At 37.7% G+C, this 23,964-nt stretch overlaps 1 protein-coding gene across 3 annotated transcripts in view; it reads left to right on the plus strand.

Annotated features, from left to right (window-relative positions):
- CCDC7 (coiled-coil domain containing 7) overlaps positions 1-23,964 on the plus strand; it is a 336,376-nt gene that overhangs the window by 149,158 nt on the left and 163,254 nt on the right. The window contains exons 16-17 of one of the 3 annotated variants that reach the window (XM_084980435.1): positions 8,232-8,477; positions 9,647-9,716. The exons of the other annotated variants lie outside the window; for them this stretch is intronic. Coding sequence (XP_084836561.1) covers positions 8,232-8,477; positions 9,647-9,716 — 316 coding nt within the window. The remainder of the gene's footprint in view (positions 1-8,231; positions 8,478-9,646; positions 9,717-23,964) is intronic. 3 annotated transcript variants of the gene reach the window in all.

Raw genomic sequence — 23,964 nt, forward strand, 5'->3', positions numbered from 1 at the left:
CTTGATCCATTCCTCTGTCGATGGACATTTAGGTTGTTTTCATGTCTTGGCTATTGCAAATAGTGCTGCAATGAACATTGGAGTACATGTATCTTTGCGAGTCATGGTTTTCTCTGGATAGATGCCCAGGAGTAGGACTGCTGGATCAAATGGTAGTTCTATTTTTAGTTTTCTGAGGCATCTCCATACTGCTTTCCACAGTGGTTGCACCAATTTACATTCCCACCAACAGTGTACTAGTGTTCCCTTTTCTCCACACCCTCTCCAGCACTTGTTGTTTTGTAGACTTTTGGATGATGGCCATTCTGGCTGGTGAAAGGTGGTACCTCATAGTAGTTTTGATTTGCATTTCCTTAATAATGAATGACTCTGAACATCTTTTCATGTGTTTCTCGGCCATCTGTATGTCTTCTTTGGAGAATTATCTGTTTAGATCTTCTGCCCATTTATTGATGGGGTTGTTTGTTTTCTTGGTATGGAGCAGGTGTTTATAAATTTTGGAGGTGAATCCCTTGTGAGTTGATTCACTTGTAAAGATTATCTTCCATTCTGTGGGTTTTCTTTTCATTTTGTTTAGGGTTTCCTTTGCTGTGCAGAAACTTTTAATTAGGTCTCATTTGTTTATTTTTGTTTTTACTGTCATTACTTTAAGAGGTGGATGTGAGAAGATGTTGCTGTCGTTTATGTCAGAGACGGTTTGGCCTATGTTTTCCTCTAGGAGTTTTGTCGTGTCTGGTCTTATATCTAGGTCTTTAATCCATTTGGAGTTTATTTTTGTGTACGGTGTTAGGGAGTGTTCTAATTTCATTCTTTTCCATGTGGCTGTCCATTTTTCCCAGCACCACTTATTGAACAGGCTGTCTTTTCTGCACTGTATATTCTTGCCTCCTTTGTCATAGATTAGTTGGCTGCAGGTAGTGGGCTTAATTCTGGGCTTTCTATCCTGTTCCACTGATCTATATGTCTGCCTTTGTGCCAGTACCATACAGTTTTGATGATTGTTGCTTTGTAGTATAGTCTGAAGTTAGGGGGCCTGATTCCTCCAGCTCCATTTTTCTTTTTCAAGATGTCTTTGGCTATTCTGGGTCTTTTGTGCTACCAAACAAACTTTAAAATATTTTGTTGGAGTTCTGTGAAAAGTGTTCCTTGGTAATTTGATAGGGATTGCATTGAATCTGTAGATTGCCTTGGGTAGTATAGTCATTTTGGTAATATTAACTCTTCCAATCCACGAGCATAGTATATCTTTCCATCTATTTGTGTCATCTTTGATTTCTTTCATCCGTGTCTTAGAGTTTTCAGAGCACAGGTCTTTTGGCTCTATAGGTAAGTTTACTCCCAGGTATTTTATTCTTTTGGATGCGATGGTAAATGGGATTGCTTCCCTAATTTCTCTTTCTGCTCTTTCATTGTTAGTGTGTAGAAATGCTGTCAATTTGTGTGTATTAATTTTGTATCCTGTGACTTTGTCAAATTCATGGATGAGCTCTAACAGTTTTCTGGTAGAGTCTTTAGGATTCTCGAGGTATAGTGTCATGTCATCTGCAAATACGGATAGTTTTACTTCTTCCTTTCCAATTCGGATCCCTTTTATTTCTTTTACTTCTCTGATTGCTGTGGCTAGGACTTCCAAAACTATGTTGAAGAGTAGTGGCAAGAGTGGACATCCTTGTCTTGTTCCTGATCTCAGTGGGAATTCTTTCAGCTTTTCACCATTGAGAATGATGTTCGCTGTGGGTTTGTCATATATGGCCTTTATCATGTTGAGGTAGGTTCCCTCTGTGCCCACTTTCTGAAGGGTTTTTATCAGAAATGGGTGTTGGATTTTGTCAAAGGCTTTTTCCGTGTCTATCAAGAGGATCCTATGGTTTTTATTCTTCAGTGTGTTAATGTGGTGTATCACACTGATGGATTTGTGGATATTGAAGCACCCTTGCATCCCTGGGATAAATCCCACTTGATCATGATGTCCAATCCTTTTAATATATTGTTGGATTTGGTTTGCTAGTATTTTGTTGAGGATTTTTGCGTCTATGTTCATCAGTGAAATTGGCCTATAGTTTTCTTTTTTGTGGAATCTTTGTCTGGTTTTGGTATTAGGGTGATGGTGGCCTCATAGAATGAGTTTGGGAGTATCCCTTCCTCCTTAATTTTTTGAAATAGTTTCAGAAGGAGAGGTGTTAGCTCTTCTCTAAGTGTTTGATAGAATTCGCCTGTGAAGCCATCTGGTCCTGGACTTCTGTTTGTTGGAAGTTTTTTAATCACAGTTTCAATCTGAGTTCTTGTGATGGGTCCATTCGTCTTTTCTATTTCATCTTGGTTTAGTCTAGGAATATTGTCTTTTCTAAGAATTTGTCCATTTCTTCTAGGTTTTCCGTTTGATTGGCGTAGAGTTGCACATAGTAGTCTCTTATGATCCTTTGTATTTCTGTGACATCTGTTGTTACTTCTTTTTCATTTCTAATTTTATTGATTTGAGTCTTCTCTCTTTTTTTCTTGATAAGTCTGGCTAAGGGTCTATCAATTTTGTTGATCTTTTCAGAGAACCAGATTTTCACTTCGTTGATCTTTTCTATGGTTTTCTTTGTTTCTCTCTCATTGATTTCTGCTCTGATCTTTAGGATTTCTTTCCTTCTACTGACTTTAGGTCTTATCTGTTCTCTCTCGAGCTGCTTTAGATGTAAAGTTAGGTTGTTTCTTTGAGCTTTTTCTTGTTTCCTGAGGCGAGCTTGTATTGCTATAAACTTTCCTCTTAGAACGGCTTTTGCTGCATCCCATAGGTTTTGGAGTGTGATATCTTCATTGTTATTTGCTTCTAGATATTTTTTAATTTCCTCTTTGATTTCTTCAGTGATGCATTGGTTGTTTAGTAGCATGTTGTTGGTCTCTAAGTGTTTGTGTTTTTTGCCGTTTTTTTCTTGTTGTTGATTTCCAGTCGTATGGTGTTGTGATCAGAAAAGATGCTTGATATGATTTCAATTTTCTTAAAGTTACCGAGGTTGCATTTGTAGCCCAGGATGTGATCAATCTTAGAGAATGTTTCATGTGCACTTGAGAAAAATGTGTACTCTGTTCCTTTGGATGGAATGTCCTATAAGTATCTATTAAGTCCATCTGGTTTAATGCTTCATTCAGGGCCCATGTTTCCTTACTGATTTTCTGTCTGGATGATCTGTCTATTGCTGTGAGTGGGGTGTTAAAGTCCCCCACTGTGACTGTGTTACTGTCGATTTGTCCTTTTAAGGTTGTTAGCAGGTGCCTTACATATTGTGCTGAACCTATGTTGGATGTGTAGATATTTAAAATTGGTATATCTTCTTCTTGGATTGATCCTTTGGTCATTATGTAATGTCCTTCTTTGTCCCTTAAAATATTCTTCATTTTAAAGTGTATTTTGTCTGTTATGAGTATGGCTACTCCAGCTTTCTTTTGATCCCTGTTTGCATGAAATATGTTCTTCCATCCTCTCATTTGCAATTTGTATGTGTCCCTAGAAGTGAAGTGGGTCTCTTGAAGACAGCGTATATATGGGTCTTGTTTTTGTATCCATTCAGCCAGTCTGTGTCTTTGGGTTGGGGGCGTTGAGTCCATTAACATTTAAGGTAATTATTGATATGTATGTTCTTATTGCCATTTTATTAATTGCTTTGGATTTGTTTTTGTTGAACTTTTTTCTTCCCTTCTTTTCTTGTTCTCTCCTCTTCTGGTTTGATGACTATCTTTAGTGTTGTATTTGAGTTGATTTTTCTTACTTGTCTGTGTATCAATTGTAGATTTTTGGTTTGCAGTCATTCTGAAGTTTTGATATGAGTCTATATGTATATGAGATTGTTTTAAGTTGTTGTTCTCTTAATTGCAAGTTCATCTCCAGTGTCCTGCATTTGTACCCACCTCTTCTGATGATTTCTGATTTTGGTGGTGTAATTGTGCATGGATGATTTCATATCTTTACTGTATATTTACCTTTACTGGTGAGCCTTGTCATTTGTGGAATTTTTGTTTCCTGTGGCTGTCTTTTCTTTTCTGCCTAGAGAAGTTCCTTTAGTATTTGTTGTAAGGCTGGTTTAGTGTTGCTGAATTCTATTAACTGGAGGATAGCTGTTTAAAATGAAGAACCATGAAACCCTGTTGCATTCAGTAGAGCTGGGAAAGCTTTCTTGGATCCTGTAGCGCATAGATAGCTTGACCATGTTAATCATCATCTAAACTGGAATGCCAGGACAATAAGCATAAATTGAGACTGTTCAGGCAAACCATGACATATGGTTACCCTCACTCTGGAAACTGCTGATCCTATGCAGCTGGTAGGGAATAAATACCTCTTACCTTGAAGAAAACTAACTAAGAGCTTGGAAATTGACTCTTGTGGAATGCAGTGATCTTTTAATGTCAAAACTGATAGATTTTTATTTTTTATTCTAAAATGAAACTGTGGAGAAATAACTGCAATAAATATGACTAAAATGCAACCTCAAAACTATCTTGTCTTCTACTTTGACTGAGTAAATATTTCTTGTTTGGTGGCCTCTAATGATCTTGAATAATTATTGTGTTATATAATTTAAATGTTACCTAATCCTGTTGTATCTCTTTTATTGAAGTATGGTTGACTTAAAATTTATATCTATGTATTTTTTTTGCTGTTTTAATTTTTTAATTGGACTATAGTTGATGTGTAATATTATATTTCACAGGTGTGTAATAGTGATTCATAATTTTTAAAAGTTATATTCTATTTACAGTTATTATAAAATATTGCCTGTATTGCCCATGTTATACAATATATCTTTATAGCTTATTGTATACCTAATAGTTTGTACCTCTTAATCATCTAACAGTATGTTTCCCTTGCCCCTTTTCCTCTTCTCACTAGTAACCACTAGGGTGTTCTCTATATCCATGAGTCTGCTTAATTTTGCGATATTGACTACTTTGTTGTATTTTTTTAGGTTCACATATAAGTGATATCATGCAGTATTTGTCTTTCTCTGTATGACTTATTTTACTTACCATCATGTTGCTGCAAATGGAAAATTTTCATTCTTTTTTATGTCTGAGTAGTCTTCCACTGTGTGTATGTATGTATTGTGTGTGTGTGTACTATCTGAAAGAGAAATTAAGGAAACAATCCCATTCACCATCACATCAAGAAAGTGATGGTGAATGGGATCCCTATCACACACTCACACACATGCCACATCTTCTTTATCCATTCATCTGTTGATGAACAATTAGCTTGTTTCCATATCTTGGAAATTGTAAATAATGCTGCTGTGAACATTGGAGTGCATGTATCTTTTCAAATTAATGTTTTTGGGTTTTTTGGATATATACCCAAGAGTGAAATTGCTGGGTTATGTGGTTGTTCTCTTTTTAGCTTTTTGAGAAACTTCCATACTGTTTTCAACAGTGACTGTACCAGTTTACAATTACACCAACAGCGTGTGAAGTTTCCTTCTCCACATTCTCTCCATCATTTGTTGTTTGTGTGTGTGTGTTTTGTTTTGCTTTGTTTTTTGATGACAGCTATTCTAACAGGTGTGAGGTGATATCTCATTGTGGTTTTGATTTACATTTTCTTGATGCTTAGTGATGTCGAGCATCCCTCCTCTTTGGAAAAATGTCCCTTCTGGTCTTCTGCCCACTTTTTAATTGGGTTTCTTTTTATGTTGAGTTTCATGAGTTGTTTATATATGTTGAATATTAACCACTTATCAGTCACATAATTTGCAAATATTTTCTCCCATTCAGTAGGCTACCTTTTTGTTTTGTTGATGGCTTCCTTTACTGTGGAAAAGCTTTTAAGTTTAATTAGGTCCCATTTGTTTATTTTTGCATTTATTTGGAGACAGAGCCAAAAGAATATTGCTATGATTTATGTCAAAGAATGTTCTGCCTATGCTTTCCTCTAGGAGCTTTATGGTATCCCATCTTACATTTAGGTCTTTAATCCATTTTGAGTTTATTTTTATAAATGGTATTAGATTGTTCTCATTTCATTCTTTCACATGTAGCTGTCCAGTTTTACCAGCACTACTTATTGAAGAGACTGTCTTTTCTCCATTATTATTCTTGCCTCTTTTATCCTAGATAAATTGACCCTAAGTGTGTAAGTTTATTTCTTGGCTCTCTGTCCTATTCTGTTGATCTATATGTCTGTTTTTGTGCCAGTACCATACTGGGTTTTAGGGGTTTCTTTTGTTTGTGTTTCTTTTTGACCATGCCCACAGCATGTGGAAGTTCCCAGGCCAGGGATCGAACCTGTGTCACAGCAGTGACCTGAGCCATAGCAGTGACAATGCCAGGTCCCTAACCCACTGAACTAAAGGGGACCTCCCCATGCTGTTCTTATTACTGTAGATTTGTAGTATAATTGGAAGTCAGGAAGCGTGATTCCTCCAGTTCCGTTCTTTCTCAAGATTGTATTGGCTATTCAGGGTCTTTTATATTTCCATACACATTTTAAAATTATTTGTTCTAGTTCTATAAAGAATGTACTGAAAATTTGTTAGGGATTGCACTGAATCTTTAGATTGCCCTGGGTAATATGGTCATTTTAACATTATTAATTCTTCCAATGAAAGAACATAATATGATATTGCATTTGTTTGTGGCTTCTTTAATTTTTCATCAGTGTCCAATAGTTTTCTGAGTAAAGGTCTCTTTAGGTAAGTTTATTCCTGGGTATTTTATTCCTTTTTGTTGTGATGGTGAATGGGATTTTTTCCTTAATTTCTCTTTCAGATAGCTCATTGTTAGAATATAGAAATGCAACATATTTCTCTCTATTAGTTTTGTATTCTGCAACTTAACCAGATTCATTAATGAGCTCTAGTACATTTCTGATGGCATGTTTAGAATTTTCTATATGTAGTTTCATGTTATTTGCAGTGACAGTTTTGCTTCTTCCATTCCAGTTTGGATTCACTTCATTTCTTTTTCTTCTATAATTGCCGTGGCTAGGACTTCTAAGGCTATGTTGAGTAAAAGTGGCAAGAGTGGGCATCTTTGTCTTGTCCCTGATCTTAAAGGAGATGCTTTCAGCTTTTTACAAGTGCGAATGATGTTATCTGTGAGTTTGTCATATATGGTCTTTATTATATTGAGGTTTGTTCCCTCATTTTCTGGAGAGTTTTTTTTGTTTTTTGTTTTTTGTCTTTTTGCTATTTCTTTGGGCCGCTTCTGGGGCATATGGAGGTTCCCAGGCTAGGGGTTGAATCGGAGCTGTAGCCGCCGGCCTACGCCAGAGCCACAGCAACGCGGGATCCGAGCCGCGTCTGCGACCTACACCACAGCTCACGGCAACTACGGATCGTTAACCCACTGAGCAAGGGCAGGGACCGAACCCGCAACCTCATGGTTCCTAGTCGGATTTGTTAACCACTGCGCCACCACGGGAACTCCTGGAGAGTTCTTTTTTAATTGTAAATGGATGTTGAATAGAGTAATCGTCTAAATTTAAATAGGATTATGTCACCCTCTGCTTTAACTTTCTATTAGCTTTAGTTGTATTTAAAATTTGAACTCCCTTACTCTTGTTCTGAGCTGAAAAGAATAAACCCTTTCTCTTCAAGTTCGTCTCATGACACTTTTCCATTTGCTCCCACTTTTCTTGTGAAAGTAATCCCTGCTGATCTTCAAAGCTGATATTCTAGGGGCTTGTCTTCTTGGTGTAGGAGGCCTGGTCTGGGCACCCAGTGTGAGACTTAGACCTCTAACTTCTTGGGAATAATCTCTGTAGTTGTGATTATCCTCCCTTTGTGGGTTGCCTGTTTGGGGATATGGATCTTGACTGTACCATGACACCACCCATCCGACCTATCTTGTTGTTCTTTCTTTTTATCTTTAGTAGAAAAATGTTTTCTGCTAAATCATTCAGTGTTTCTCATCAATAGTTGCTCGTAAATAGTTGTAATTTTGGTGTGCTTGTTAGGGGAGGTGAGCTAAGGGTGTTCTTACTCCACTACCTTGGCTAAATTAAGCCATTGTGTTATCTGTTGTAAAACCCAGAAGATATATCTTTAGCTTGTTACCTAGCATCAGTTGCACACTTATATCACTATTAACTTGTGAATAATTATAATTACTTATTAAAAGTTCTTATAAATCATGAAAGTCATTCTTTAGTTACAAATAAAAAATATTGTTCCTATGATCTAATATCAGATGTTTTGTAATTCTAAAGCTCAGAAAAGGGAAGAGCTAGCCCTGCTATTTCAGATCTTTCACAGATCCTCAAGTCTCAAGATGAATCACCTTTTTTAAAGAGTTCAAATGAAGCTTTAACTGATGAAGATATATCCTATATACTTTCATCAAAGACCAATGATAAATCAATTGCTGCAATATTATTGAGCAAAGAAATTCAAGATTCACAGTCTGTTGAAACATTACTTCAAGGGAATGAAACAGTGACAGCACCATCCATCTTACCCCCCGTTACTAAAAGAAAGCCTCTGGGTACAGACATCTCAAAGGTAAGATGCAGTGCAATAACTTGAAAGCCATTTCTTTTCTTTTCTTTCTTCTTTTTTTTTTTTTTTTTTTTTTGTCTTTTGTCTTTTTAGGGCCGTACCCATGGCATATAGAGGTTCCCAGGCTAGGGATCTAATTGGAGCTGTGGCCACTGGCCTACACCAGAGCCCCAGCAACGCCAGATCCGAGCCACATCTATGGCCTACACCACAGCTCATGGCAACACCAGATCCTTAACCCACTGAACGAGGCCAGGGATCAAATCCACAACCTCATGGTTCCTAGTTGGATTTGTTTCCGCTGTGCCATGATGGGAACTCTGAAAGCTATTTATTTTCAATTATTAAAATCTTCAATATTTTGAATAAACATTAATTTAAAAATTTTAATTTCTTATATAAGTGAAATAAAAAAGTTTGCCTTTTGATACAACCTGTTTTATATTTGGAATTTTAAAGTGATTTTGCGGAGTCAAAATAATATTTTAATGTAAAAATTCTAATCTGTACCAACAAAAAAATTATGGCTTAGATTGTAGTTTTAATAATAAATTAAAAGAGAGACAATTTCTAATTGAGACAGGAAAATTTTAATTTCAAGTTTGTCTATAAAAGATTTTTACGTATTCATATTAAGGTATTTTTGAAAGCATAGATATTTGGAAATAATTTATATGCCTTAAATGAGCCCTAGAAAATTATCAGAATTGCCTTTGTATTTAATTAAGAAATATCTTAATGTAAAAATTCTGGGAAAAAGAGAAATAATAAAGTAGGTACATGTATTTAATATATATTCACAGTTTTTTATCATAGAACTTATAAAGTGGCTTTATAAAAATAATTTTGTAAAGCCACTTGAGTTTGTCTAGAGATTTAATCAGGTGAAAATATAAGTCTGAACTAGAATCGTAATTTAAAAATTATTAATATGATTTATTTGGAATTATTTATGAGGCAGAATCACAATGTTGCTTGGGGGTCTTTCCATGCTATTAAATGTTCCCAAATGCCTCTCAGATCCATTAATTGTTCTCATTTTTTAATTTGATACATTCAGGAAATAATGAAGAGTAAAATGTTCCTGTAATGACATTGTAGATATAAGAGAAGTTAATTAGAGTTCTAAGATGTATAATTTGTAATTACTTTTTTTAACTTTTGTAATTAAGGCTCGTATTTTAGAGAATTTACGAAGCAAGGTTGAAACACAAACTTACCAAGAAATAAGAGAATTCCAAGGTAAAAAGATTTTGTTTTATAAGATTAAAATGTTAATGGTTGTGTGTTCCCATGTTATAACTAAAGTAAATGAAGTGAGAACATTACCAAATGTACAATAACTTCTTAAACAGCCATGATAATATATAAAATATAAAAATATTATAAATGTATAAACATGTAAAAATTAATTTATGAAGTTAACATATTAGTCTGTCTCAACTAAAAACTTGTTTAAAAGGGGAGTTCTCATTGTGGCTCAGCAGTAATGAACTCAACTAGTAACCATGATGATGTTTTGATCCTTGGCCTTGTTCAGTAGGTTGAGGATCAGGCATTGCTGTGAGCTATTCATTTCTATTTTCATTCCATGTTTTCTGTTCCTTTGTTGTAAGTTAATTTCCGTATATTTGTGGGTTTATTTCTGGCCTCTATTTGGTTTCATTTTTCTTTTTTTGTGGGGGGAAGGTGGTCCTGCCCATATCATGCTGCTTGATTAGTATACCTTTATAATATAGTTTGGAATCAGGGAATGTGATACCTCAAGCTTTCTCTTTTCTCAGAATTATTTTGGATAATTGAGATATTTTGGAGTTCCATGTAAATTTTAGGATTTCTGTTTTTATTTCTGTGAAAAATGTCATTGAGGTTTTGGTAGGGCAAATATGTAGATTGCTTTAGGTACTATGAACATTTAACAGTTTACTCTTCCAATCCATGAGCATGAGGTTTATTTTCCATCTTTGTGTCCCTGCCATTTCTTTCATCAATGTCTTATATTTTTCAATGTGTTAGTCCTTCACTTTTTATTCCTAGGTATTTTATTCTTTTTGTTGCGGTTGTACATGGAGTAAGTTCTCTTAGTTTCTCTTTCTGCTTAGTGTATAGAAATGCATCAGATTTTTGTATATTGATTTTGTACTTTGTAACTTTACTGTATTTGTTTTGTTTATTATGTCGAATATTTTTGGTGGAGTCTTTAGGGTTTTCTGTGTATCAAAACATGAAATCTGAAAATTATGCCAGTTTTACTTCCTCCTTTCCAATATGAATGTCTTTTACTTCTTTTTCTTGCTTAATTGCTCTGGCTCTTCCAATACTATATTGAATAAGAGTGGTAAGGGTGGGCATCCCTGTTGTGTTCTGAATCTTAGAGGGATAGCTTTAAATATTTCATCATTGAGTATGGAGTATGATGACAGCTGTGGGGTTGTCAGGGCATTTATTATGTTGAAGTATGTTTCTTCTCCACCCATTTTATTGAAATTTTTTTATCATAATGAGTATTTCAATTTGTCAGCTGCTTTCTTTGCAGTTGAAATGTTCGTGATTTTTGTCCTTTGTTAATGTGGTATATTACATTTATTGATTTCATATCTTTAACCATCCTCACATCCCAAGGATAAATCCCCCAAGACTGTGGTGTATAATCCTTTTAATATGCTCTTGATTTCAATTTGCTAGTATTTTCTTGAGAATTTTTATATTTATCATGGCCATTGGCCTATAATTAACTTTTTTTTGTAGTATCCTTGTGTGGCTTCAGAATGCAAGTAATATTGAAATGCAAAAACAAATGAGTTTTCAAGAGTTCTTTCCTTTTCAGTTTTTGGAAGAATTTGGAAGGCTTGGTATTAATTCTTTTTTAATGCTTGATAGAATTCACAAGTAAAGCCTTCTGGTCCTGGAATTTTATTTGTTGGGAGACTTTTGATTACCAATTTAATATTCTATCTCATTATTAATCTGTTCAGATTTTTTAGTACGTCGTGATTCAGTCTTTGTAAGCTGTATGTTTCTAGGAATTTATTTCTTCTAAGTTATCTAGGCTTTTGGATAAAATTATTTATATTATTTTCCTATGGTCCTCATATTTCTTGGTATAAGTTATGCCTTTTCTTTTGTTTATAACTTTTGAGTCATCTATCTTTTTCTCTTGGCTAGTCTAAATAAATATTTGGCAGTTTTGTTTATCTTTCCTAAAACTAGCTCTTTAACTTTTTTGGTCTTTTATAATGTCTTCATAGTCTCTAATTATTTCCTTCTTCCTGCTAACTTTGGATTAGTTTGTTCTTTATAGTTCTTTGAGTAATAAAGTTGTTTATTTGAGGTATTGTTTCTCATCAGAGGCATTTATTGCTATAAACTACCCCCTTAAAATTGTTTTTGCTCCATTCCATAAGTTTTGTTACATTTCCATTTTCATTTTTCTCAACATTTTTGCTATCCCATGTCATTTTTTCTTACATTCATTTATTTTTCAGAAGTATGTTATTTAATTTCTTTTTTTTTTATTTTTTATTTTTTTTTAATTTTATTTTTTTATTTTCCCACTGTACAGCAAGGGGGTCAGGTTATCCTTACATGTATACATTACAAAAAAAAAAAAAAAACTGTTATTTAATTTCTACATATTTTGGAATTTTTTAGATTTCCTCCAATTATTAATTTCTAGCTTCATAGCAATGAAGTAAGAAAAGCTACATGATATAATTTTAAGCTTCTTAAATTTGTTAAGACTTGTTTTGTGGCCTAACATGCCTTCTGTCCTGGACCATGCACTGTATTCTTGAGAAGAATGTATATTCTGATGCTGTTTTATAGAATGTTCTATGTATGTATGTTAATTTTATTTGGTCTAAAGTGTCATCAAATTCCCTATTTTTGTGTTGACTTTGTGTCTGGATGATCTGCACCTAGTATTGCACTTCTGTTTATTTCTGCCTTTAGGTCTATTAATTTTTATCGAATATAATTAAGTGCTCCCATATTAGCTGTGTTACATTTAAAATTATTGTATCCCCTTATGAATTGACACCTTTATTATTATATAATGACCTTCTTTCTTTCTTTTTTTTTGCCTTTTTAGGGCCTCACATGTGGCATATGGAGGTTCCCAGGCTCTAGGTGTCTAGTCAGAGCTGTAGCCACTAGCATATACCAGAGCCACAGCAACTCGGGATCCAAGCCTCATCTGCGACCTACACTACAGCTCACAGCAACACTGGATCCTTAACCCACCTTGTGAGGCCAGGGATCAAACCCGAAACCTCATGGTTCCTAGTTGGATTCGTTAACCACTAAGCCACAGTGGGAACTCCCAACCTTCTTTTTTTTAATAGCTTTTGAGGGGTTTTTTGTTTGTTGGTTTTTGTTTTTGTCTAAGTGTAGGCATCTCTGCTCTCTTTTTGCTTCCTTTTGCATGAAATATTTTTTCTACTCTTTCCATTTAACCCTTGAGTGTCCTTAAAAGCTTAAGTAAGTCTCTTGTACATAGCATACACTTGGGTATTATTTTTCTCCCCATTCAACCACTCCATGTCTTTTCATTTGTGAAATTTTAAAATTTATGTTTAGAGTAATTGTTGAAGGTGAGGGCTCACTATCAGCATTTTGGTGATTGCTTTCTGATTGTCTTGTAGTTACTATATTCCTTCTTCCCTTCCTTCCTTTTTTTCTTTATTGTAAGGTGATTGTTGTTGGAGAATTGTATGCTTTGATTCTTTTTATCATTTGTGTATTTGTTATAGGCTTTTGCTTTGTGATACCCATGAGGCTTTCATGATATATATTATAGTTATGAAAGTCTTCTTTTAGGTTGATAGAACTTAACATCAATCACATAAAATATTCTACACATTTATTTGCCCCCCCCCCACATTTTATCTTGCTACTGTTATAATTTACATCTTTTTCTATTGTGTCTCTTAACAAAATATTTTAGATATATTTATTTTAAATCTTTTTTGGAAAATGTTTTTTTCTTTTTAAAATATAAAGTATGGTTGATTTTCAATGTCATGCCAATTTCTGCTGTACTAGCAAAGTGACTTAGTCATACATACATATGCATTCTTTTATATATTAATTTCCAGCATCATCTATCTCAGGACGTTGGATGTAGTTCTCTGTGCTACAGTAGGACCTTATTGTTTATTCATTCTAAATGTAATAGCTTGTATCTACTAACCCCAAACTCTCAGTCCGTCCTACTCCCTTTCCCTTCCCACCTCCCCACTGGCAACCACAAGTCTATTCTCTGTGTCTGTGAGTCTCTTTCTCTTTTGTAAATAGGTTCATTTGTGTCATATTTTAGATTCCACATTTAAGTGATATCATATTTATTTTTAACACTTTGGTCTTTTAACCTGTAAGCTAGAGTTCAAAGTGACTTACACACCACCATTACAGTATTACAGTATTACGTATTTGACTATATATTTACCTTCACTGCTGACTTTATTTTCATATTATTTTTGTTTCTTTTACTTGAGCTCAAAGAATTTATTTGAGCATTTCTTATAAGGCAGCTATTCTGTTAATAAATTTCCTTAGCTTTTGTTTCTCTGGGAAATCACTTTGAAGGAAAACTGATACATAAAGTATTGGTGGTTTTTTTTTTCTTTCCTTTGAGCAGTTTGAGTTATAATCCTGCTGTCTCCTGATCTGAAAAGTTTCTGTTGAGAAATCTAATGATAGCCTGGTTGAGATATTCTACTTTTATGTGATGAACTTTTTTTTCTTTTCCTGTTTTGAAAATTTTCTTTGATTTTTGAGAGTTTGATGTCTCATTGAAGATCTCTCTGTATTGAGTCTGTCTGGGCGTTTTTGAGCTTTCTGTACTTGGATGGCCCTATCTCTTTCCAGATTTGGTAAGATTTCAGCAATTTTTTTCTTCTGGTTTTTTTTTTTTTTTTTGTCTTCTTAGGGCTGCACCTGTGGCATATGGAGGTTCCCAGGGTAGGGGTCTAGTCAGAGCTGTAGCTGCTAGCCTACACCAGAGCTGCAGCAACACCAGATCCAAGCCACGTCTACTACCTACACCACAGCTCATGGCAATGCCAGATCCTTAACCCACTGAGTGAGGCCAGGGATTGAGCCTGCAACCTGATGGTTCCTACTAGGATTCATTTACACTGCGACACGATGGGAACTCCAAATGTTATTATTATTAAAGTGTCTGGGAAATTTTATTTTATTTTTTAAGCTTTTTTTTTAATATTACACAATGAATTTATTACATTTATAGTTGTACAATGATATAGCATTTCCATCCCAAACCCCCAGCATCCCCCACCCCCCAACCTTTCTCCTTGGGAAACAATAAGATTTTCAAAATCTGTGAGTCAGTATCTGCTCTACAAAGAAGCTCATTCTATCCTTTTTTCAGATTCCACATGTCAGTAAAAGCATTTCATGTTGGTGTCTCACTGTCTGACTAACTTCACTTAGCATAATTTCTAGGTCCATCCATGTTGCTAAAAATGCAGGTATTCCATTCCTTTTACTGGCTGAGTAATATTCCATTGTGTATATGTACCACATCTTCTTGATCCACTCCTCTGTCGATGGACATTTAGGTTGTTTCCTTGTCTTGGCTATTGCAAATAGTGCTGCAATGAACACTGGAGTACATGTGTCTTTGCGAGTCATGGTTTTCTCTGGATAGATGCCTGGATAGATGCCTAGGAGTACTGCTGGATCAAATGGTAGTCCTGTGTTTAGTTTTCTGAGGCATCTCCATACTATTTTCCACAGTGGTTGCACCAATTTATAATCCTACCAACAGTGTACTAGTATTCCTTTTTCTCCACACCCTCTCCAGCACTTGTTGTTTGTAGACTTTTTGATGATGGCCATTCTGGCAAGTGGTTTCGTTTTACATTTCTCTAATGATGACTAATGTTGAACATCTTTTCATGTGTTTCTCGGCCGTCTGTATGTCTTCTTTGGAAAACTGTCTGTTTAGATCTTCTGCCCATTTTTTGATGGGGTTATTCATTTTTTTGGTATTTAGCTGTAGGAGGTGTTTATAAATTTTGGAGATTAATCCCTTATCAGTCGATTCATTTGCAGATATTTTCTCCCATTCTGTGGGTTATCTTTTTGTTTTGTTTAGGATTTCCTTTGCTGTGCAGAAACTTTTAACTTTAATTAAGTCTCATTTGTTTATTTTGTTTTTATTTTCATGACTCTAAGAGATGCATCGGAGAAGATGTTGCTGTTGTTTATGTCAGAGAGTGTTTGGCCTCTTTTCCTCTAAGAGTTTTATAGTATCTTGTCTTTAATCTATTTTGAGTTTATTTTTGTGTATGGTATTTGGGAGTATTCTAATTTCATTCTTTTCCATGTGGCTGTCCTGTTTTTCCAGCACCACTTATTGAACAGGCTGTCTCTTCTCCACTGTATATTCTTGCCTCCTTTGTCATAGATTAGTTGACTGTAGGTGCATGGGCTTAATTCTGGGCTTTCTCTCCTGTTCCACTGATCTGTACGTCTGTCTTTGTTCCAGTACCATATGGTTTTGATGATTGTTGCTTTGTAGTATAGTCTGAAGTCCAAGAGCCTGATTCCTCCATCCATTTTTCTTTTCAGGATGTCTGGCTATTCCGGGTCTTTTGTGCTTCCAAATTTTATTATTTTTTAATAGTTATTTCCCCAGCACAAATTTTTTTCTACTGTACAACATGGTGACCCAGTTACACATACATGTACACATTCTATTTTCTCACATTATCATGCTCCATCATAAGTGACTAGGCATAGTTCTCAGTGCTACACAGCAGGATCTCATTGTTTATCCATTCCAAAGGCAATAGTTTGCATCTATTAACCCCAAGCTCCCCAGCCACCCCACTCCCGCCCCCTACCCCTCAGCAACCACAAGTCTATTCTCCAAGTCCATTATTTTCTTTTCTGTGGAAAAGTTCATTTATGCCATATATTATATTCCAGATATAAGGGATATCATATGGTATTTGTCTTTCTCTTTCTGACTTACTTCACTCAGTCTGAGAGTCTCTGGTTCCATCCATGTTGCTGCAAATAACATTATTTTGTTCTTTTTGATGGCTGAAGAGTATTCCATTGTGTGTATACACCACATCTTCCTAATCCAGTCATCTGTCAAGGGACATTTGGGTTGTTCCCATGTCTTGGCCATTGTGAATAGAGCTGCAATGAATATGTGGGTGCATGTGTCTTTTTTAAGCAAATTTTTGTCCAGATATATGCCCAAGAGTAGGATTGCTGGGTCATATGGCACTTCTATGTATAGATTTCTGAGGTACCTCCATACAGTTCTCCATGGTGGTTGTACTAGCTTACATTCCCACCAGCAGTGCATGAGGGTTCCCTTTTCTCCACACCCCCTCCAGCACTTGTTATTTGTGGACTTATTAGTGATGGCCATTCTGACTGGTGTGAAGTGGTATCTCGTGGTAGTTTCGATTTGCATTTCTCTAATAATCAGTGATGTTGAGCATTTCTTCATGTGCTAGTTGGCCATCTGCACATCTTCCTTGGAGAAATGTCTATTCAGGTCTTTTGCCCATTTTTCAATTGGGTTGGCTTTTTTGCTGTTGAATTGGGTAAGTTGTTTGTATATTTTAGAGATTAGGCCCTTGTCAGTCGCATCATTTGAAACTATTTTCTCCCATCTGTAAGCTGTCTTTTTGTTTTCTTTTTAGTTTCCTTTGCTGTGCAAAAGCTTGCCAGTTTGCTTAGGTCCCATTGGTTTCTTTTTGCTTTTATTTCTGTTGCTTTGGGAGGCTGACCTGAGAAAACATTTGTAAGATTGATGTCAGAGAATGTTTTGCCTTTGTTCTCTTCCAGGAGTTTGATGGTGTCTTGTCTTACATTTAAGTCTTTAAGCCATTTTGAGTTTATTTTCATGCATGGTGTGAGGGTGTGTTCCAGTTTCATTGATTTGCATGCGGCTGTCCAGGTTTCCCAGCAGTGCTTGCTGAAAAGACTGTCTTTTTCCCATTTTATATTCTTGCCTCCTTTGTCAAAGATTAATTGACCATAGGTGTCTGGGTTTATTTCTGGGTTCTCTATTCTGTTCCATTGGTCTATATGTCTGTTTTGGTACTAGTCCCACACTGTCTTGATGACGGTGGCTTTGTAATATTGCCTGAAGTCTGGGAGAGTGATGCCTCCTGCTTGGTTTTTGTTCTTCAGAATTGCTTTGGCAATTCCTGGTCTTTTGTGGTTCCATATAAATTTTTGGATTGTTTGTTCTAGATCTGTGAAAAATGTCATGAGTAATTTGATAGGGTTTATTTAAGTGATTGCTTTCCATTTGTGGTTTCCTCCATCCTAATTCTTTTCTCTTTTTTTTTTTTTTGTCTTTTTGTGTTTTCTAGGGCCACACCCGCGGCATATGGAGGTTCCCATGCTAGAGGTTGAATCAGAGCTGTAGCTGCCGGCCTACAGTGGAGCCACATCATCAACTCAGGATCCGAGCCACGTCTGCGACCTATACCACAGCTCATGGCAATGCCGGATCCTTAGTCCACTAAGCAAGGCCAGGGATCGAACCCAAAACCTCATGGTTCCTAGTCAGATTTGTTAACCACTGAGCCACGATGGGAACTCCTCTCTCTTTTTTTTTAAGTTAGAGAAGTCCTTTCAATATTTCTTTTAGAATGGGTTCAGTATTGCTGTGCTCTTTTAGCTTTTGTTGGAGAAATTCTTTATTTCCCCTTCTAATTTAAATGATATTCTTGCTGGATAGAGTATCCTAGGTTGCAAGTTTTTTCCTTTCAGCACTTTAAATATATCTTGCCATTCCCTTCTGGCCTGTAGTGTTTCTGTAGAGAAATCAGCTGGTGGACTTATAGGGGTCCCTTGTAATTAATGCTTTGCTTTCCCTTGCTGCCTTTAGAATCCTCTCTTTATCTTTAACTTTTGCCATTTTTATTATAATATGTCTTGGTGTGGGTCTGTTTGGGTTTAGCTTGTTTGGTGCCCTCTGTGCTTCCTGTATCTTGATATCAGTATGCTGTAGTTTTGGAAAGTTTTCAGCCACAATTTCTTCAAATATATTTTCAATCGCCTTTTCTACTTTTCCTTCTGTAATTCCTATTATGTGTAGATTGGCTCGCTTTATATTATCCCGTTGATCTCTTATACTGCTTTCATTTTTTTTCATTTGGTTTTCTGTCTGCTCTCCTGGTTGGGTGATTTCCATTATTCTACCTTCCAGGTCACTAATTCATTCCTCTGCATTATTCATTGTGGTCTTTATTGCCTTAAGCTCAGTTTGTATCTCTGCAAATGAATTTTCTAGTTTTTCATGGCTCCTTCTTATATTTTCTAGTTCCTTTCTAAAGGAATCTGCATTGCTGTTAATATCCTCTCTTAATTCCTTCAGTATTTTCAGTACCTCCCTTTTGAACTCAATGTCTGTCAGACTGCAGAGGTCTGTTTCATTGTTGTCTGCTTTAGGTGAATTCTCCTGTTCCTTTAACTGGGAATGGTTTCTGTGCTTCTTCATCTTGCTTGTGTTTTTCTTTTTCTGTGAGTTCAGGGAAGCCAAACTGTAGTCTTGAAGGCTACTTCTATGCAAGAATACCCCTTTATATTTTTTGAGGGGTTACTGTTTATTTTTGGTGTGGGAGTTTGAATATTTGTTGTCTCTTTCTTTGGTGTGAGCAGGCTGTTTTCCCCAGGATGCTCAGTGTGTTTTCAAGGAGAAGGAGGCAGTGGCTAGGGCCAGCAGTCAGTGCCTGGTCATTGGGCTCTCAATAGCAGCAAGGACATGCAGGAAGGTGGGACAGGCTACTCCTAGTTGCAGGGCCCTAGGAGGTGGTAACAAGCTCTAGACAGATCTTCAAGGTGACCAGAGCATTTGGCAGTAGTGACAACAGGGCATGTGAGTTCCCAGGGGAGTGAGAGCAACAACAGCTTGTGTTTGATTGCAATGCCCTCCTCTGAGGTGATTGGAACCGCAGGTGGTGCCTATTCATGAACCCCTGTTGGGAGCAGGCCATGACCATCTTTATAGAGTCAGTGGTAACTGCAGTTGTTTGCCCCTGCCACCTGTAGACCATGCATGAAGCAGCCCATCTCACTTAGCCCACATACGAGATGTTGTAAAGGGCTCTCCTAGTTGCAAGATCCTGGGAAGTGACAGAGATCAGGTGTGTGGGTACTGCCTAAAACGTTTGGCAGTGGCAACAGCAGGACAGGTGTGTTCCCGGGAGTGTGAGAGCACCAACAGTTGGTGTTTGGTCACAATGCCCTCCTCTGTGGTGCCCTTTAGGTGAATGGGGCTGCAAGTTATTTTTGTTCAGATATCTCCAATGGCAGTGTGCCACACCAATCTCTGGAATCAGGGATAACTGTGGTGGTTTGCCCCTGCCGCCTGCATGCCACACAAGAAGCACCCTCTCCCACTTGGCGCATGCAGGAGGTGCTGCACCAGTTGCTCCTAGTTGTCGGGTCTTGGGAAGGAACAGTGACCAAGTGTCTGGGCATCACCCAGAGCATTTGACAGTGGTGGCTACAGGGTGGGTGTGTTCCTAGGGGAGTGAGCAACAGCGTATGATGCTTGGTTGCAATACCCTCTTTTTTTCTTTTTTGCCAACTCCGGAGGTGACTGGGATCTCTGGTGGAGCCCACTCACAGGCCCCCAGTGGTGGCAATCCACGCCTCCCTCTTGCCTCTGTCTGTTCCTGCCACCTGTGGATCATGCAGGAGGCACCACATTGCACTTAGCCCCCTTATGCTCTTAGCTCACACAATAGGTGCCTGGCACGAGAATCTCCCCTAAATGAGCAAGAGGCTTCTCACCGCCTGTAGCCTCTGCAGAGCTGCCCCACCCTCTAAGCCCTCGGGCCTGTGCATGCTCCAGAGCAGGGAGTTTCCTATGACATCCGCCCCTCCTCCTTTCCCCTCCCCGACAATGGCGCCCTGCCTCTCCTGCAGGTCAAGACCTTCTCCCGGCTTCCCTCTGCCTTGGTGTTCCCCTCCCTAGCCCGTTGCACACTGCTCCTTAGCCCGTTGCACACTGCTTCTTAGTCCCTCATGCCATCCCCGGTTCTCTCCCGGGGACTGACCTCTGGAGCCTGAGTCTCAGCGCCCAGCCTCTGCCTGAGCGTCTCAGGCTGTGGTCTTCAGGCTGGTGGTTCAGATGGTCTGTGTGGCTCTCTCTCTGCTGTTCTCAGTCCAACTGCTGTGTTTTTCTCAGCGACTTTGATGTCCTGCCGACACAGCTGATCTTTCATCGGTTAGGTGGCTTCCCAGGAGGTGGGTTCCTTTTCTCTTTCACAGTTCCCTCTCAGCAATTCCAGTCCCATCCTTATTCCTTTTCTCTCTCTTTTTTTCTTTTGTTCTACCCAGTTATGTCAAGAGTTTCTTGCCCTTTTTGGAGGTTTAAGTTCTTCTGCCAGCATTCAGTTGATGTTCTGTGCCAGTAGTTTTACATATAGATGTGTTTTTCGATGTGTTTGTGGGAGAAGGTGTGCGTGACCTCTTACTCCTCCACCATCTTGCTCTGCCCACCAAACAAACTTTACAATATTTTATTCAAGTTCTGTAAAAAGTGTTCCTTGGTAATTTGATAGGGATTGCATTGAATCTGTAGATTGCCTTGGGTAGTATAGTCGTTTTGATAATATTGACTCTTTCAATCCATGAGCGTGGTATGTCTTTCCATCTATTTGTGTCATCTTTGATTTCTTTCATCAGTGTCTTAGAGTTTTCAGAGCACAGGTCTTTTGTCTCTATACGTAGGTTTACTCCTAGGTATTTTATTCTTTTGGATGTGATGGTAAATGGGATTGCTTCCCTAATTTCTCTTTCTGCTCTTTCATTGTTAGTGTATAGAAATGCTGTCAATTTGTGTGTATTAATTTTGTATCCTGTGACTTTGCCAAATTCATGGATGAGCTCTCACAGTTTTCTGGTAGAGTCTTTAGGAGTCTCTAGGTATAGTATCATGTCATCTGCAAACAGGGATAGTTTTACTTCTTCCTTTCCAATTCAGATCCCTTTTATTTCTTTTACTTCTCTGATTGCTGTGGCTAGGTCTTCCAGAACTATGTTGAAGAGTAGTGGCAAGAGTGGACATCCTTGTCTTGTTCCTGATCTCAGTGGGAATTCTTTCAGCTTTTCACCATTGAGAATGATGTTCGCTGTGGGTTTGTCATATATGGCCTTTATCATGTTGAGGTAGGTTCCCTCTGTGCCCACTTTCTGAAGGGTTTTTATCAGAAATGGGTGTTGGATTTTGTCAAAGGCTTTTTCTGCATTTGAGAGGATCATATGGTTTTTATTCTTCAGTGTGTTAATGTGGTGTATCACACTGATGGATTTGTGGATATTGAAGCACCCTTGCATCCCTGGGATAAATCCCACTTGATCATGATGTCCAATCCTTTTAATGTATTGTTGGATGTGGTTTGCTAGTGTTTTGTTGAGGATTTTTGTATCCATATTCATCAGTGAAATTGGCCTGTAATTTTCTTTTTTTGTGGTACCAATTATGTTTTAAAACAAATTTTCTGTTTCTTTCTCTCTCTGTTCTCCTTATGGGACTCCTATAATGCCAATATTGTTTCACTTGCTTTTATCCCATAATTCACAAGGACTTGCTTCATTCTTTTTAGTCATATATTTTTTTCACTCATCTATGGAAAGGATCAAAACTTCTCTGTCAGATTCATTAGTTCCTTCTTCTGCTTGATTGTACCTGCTTTTCAAACTCTCTATTTCAATTTTTTGTTTTATTCAGTGTGTTCTTCAGCTCCAGTTTTTATGTTTGTCTCTTTTTATGACTTTTATTTCTATTGAACTTCTTGTTTTGTCTGCATTGTTTCTCTGAGTTCATTGAGTAGACTATTTTCATCCTCTTGAATCTCATTGACCTTCCTTAAAATAATTATTTTGAATTTTTTTCAGTTAACACAGATTTTTTTCTTTGGGATTAGTTACTGGAAATTATTATGTTCTTTTGATGGTATCAAGTTTCCTTGTGGTTTTCATTTCTTAATGGTTTTATATTGATATCTTTGCGTTTGAGAATGCAGTCACTTCATCCAGCATTTTTGGACTGGCTTTGGATACAAAAAACCTTCACATTAAGGTGGTTTCAGTGGTACTGGCTGAGTGGAGCACAGTATCTCTGGTTACTGGAAGGGCACAGTGGTGTTGTCCCCATGCTACTCTGTACATTAAGGTCAATGTTGGTGAGGACTGTGGGCATCTTCTGTGGCAAGGCTGTGGGGGTTCTGTCAGTAGTGGTGGCAGGTAGCATTTTTAGTATCCTTGGATACAAAGGCTGCTGGTGTCCTCTTCCTTTTTTTTTTTTTTTTTTTTTGGTTCATGGCTGATGAGATCCCTCTCCACTCTCTATTCTCCATCTGATGCACTAGCACTCAGAGCAACAGCAGAGGTGGGCTCATGGAGTCTGGTGCATGAGGAAATACCACATCACGTTGGTCAAGGGGCACAGATGCCCTCTTACTGAACTGGGGTCTGTTTCTTTGGGGTAGAGGGGATGACATAACATTGACACAGGCCCTGGGATGAGAGAGTGCAGCTGTGGTTTGGGCCCAGCAGGTAAGGTGAAGCAGCAGCCTTCCTGGCATGATGAGTCAAACCCATGACTTAGAACCTTGGTGGCAGGGCACAGAGCTGTAGCAGTGCAGCCTGTTATAGGCAGATCAAAGCCACAACCTATAAACCAGGGGCCATTTGAAGAACAGCAGCAGCACAGTCCCAGTGTTGGTGGGAGTAAGCCACAATTTAGAAACCAAAGAATAGGGCACATATCTTACAGCGGCTCAGACTGTGATGGTGGGTCAAAATCATAATAACATAGGACCCAGGGGACAGTTAGAGAACAGCAACATCTTGACCTCAGAAATGTTGAATCAAATCTCTCTTGGTACCCAGATTTTAGGGTGTGGATTGGCAGCAGATCAACCTAAGTTTCTGCAAGTCAGAGCCCTGATTTAGGACCTAGGGGCAGGGTACAGAGCAGTGGCAGCTCATGCTTATTAATGGTGAGTCAGCAGTGATTGAAGATGAGATACAGAGCAGCAGCAGCAACTCCAGTCCCATAGATGGTAGTTCTGTGCATCCTGATTCCAAAGATAAGAGCACATCAGCTGGGGTAACTGGGGATAGGTCTCACTGCAATAATAGCCCCAGCCCTAGGGAGGAATTGCATTGGCAGGAACTCCAGGCATCTCTGTCAGCTGAGTTCAGTGTTGGTGAAGACTATAGGGTTCCTTTCACACCCATGGTGGTGAGACTTGCTGGGGTTCTCCTGTTCTTATTTTCCATTTGGTTGAAAATCTTCTGTGAGCATTCCTCTAGGCAGTGAGCTACTGTGGGTTAGGAATGTAGTGAGGCAGGTAAAATGCTTCCCGTGTTTTTCTGTGCAGCCATCCTTGTTTTTTGTGCTCCATGAAGTTTTTGCTGTTTCTGAGTTATAGCTCAGAGCTTTTACAGAGCTTTTTTTTTTGTTGATTTATAA

Source organism: Sus scrofa, chromosome 10 (genome assembly GCF_054392235.1).
Source record: "Sus scrofa isolate SSC_HxYL_T2T_F1_AM1 chromosome 10, Sscrofa_HxYL_maternal_Yorkshire_Landrace_v2.0, whole genome shotgun sequence".
NCBI lineage: Eukaryota > Metazoa > Chordata > Mammalia > Artiodactyla > Suidae > Sus > Sus scrofa.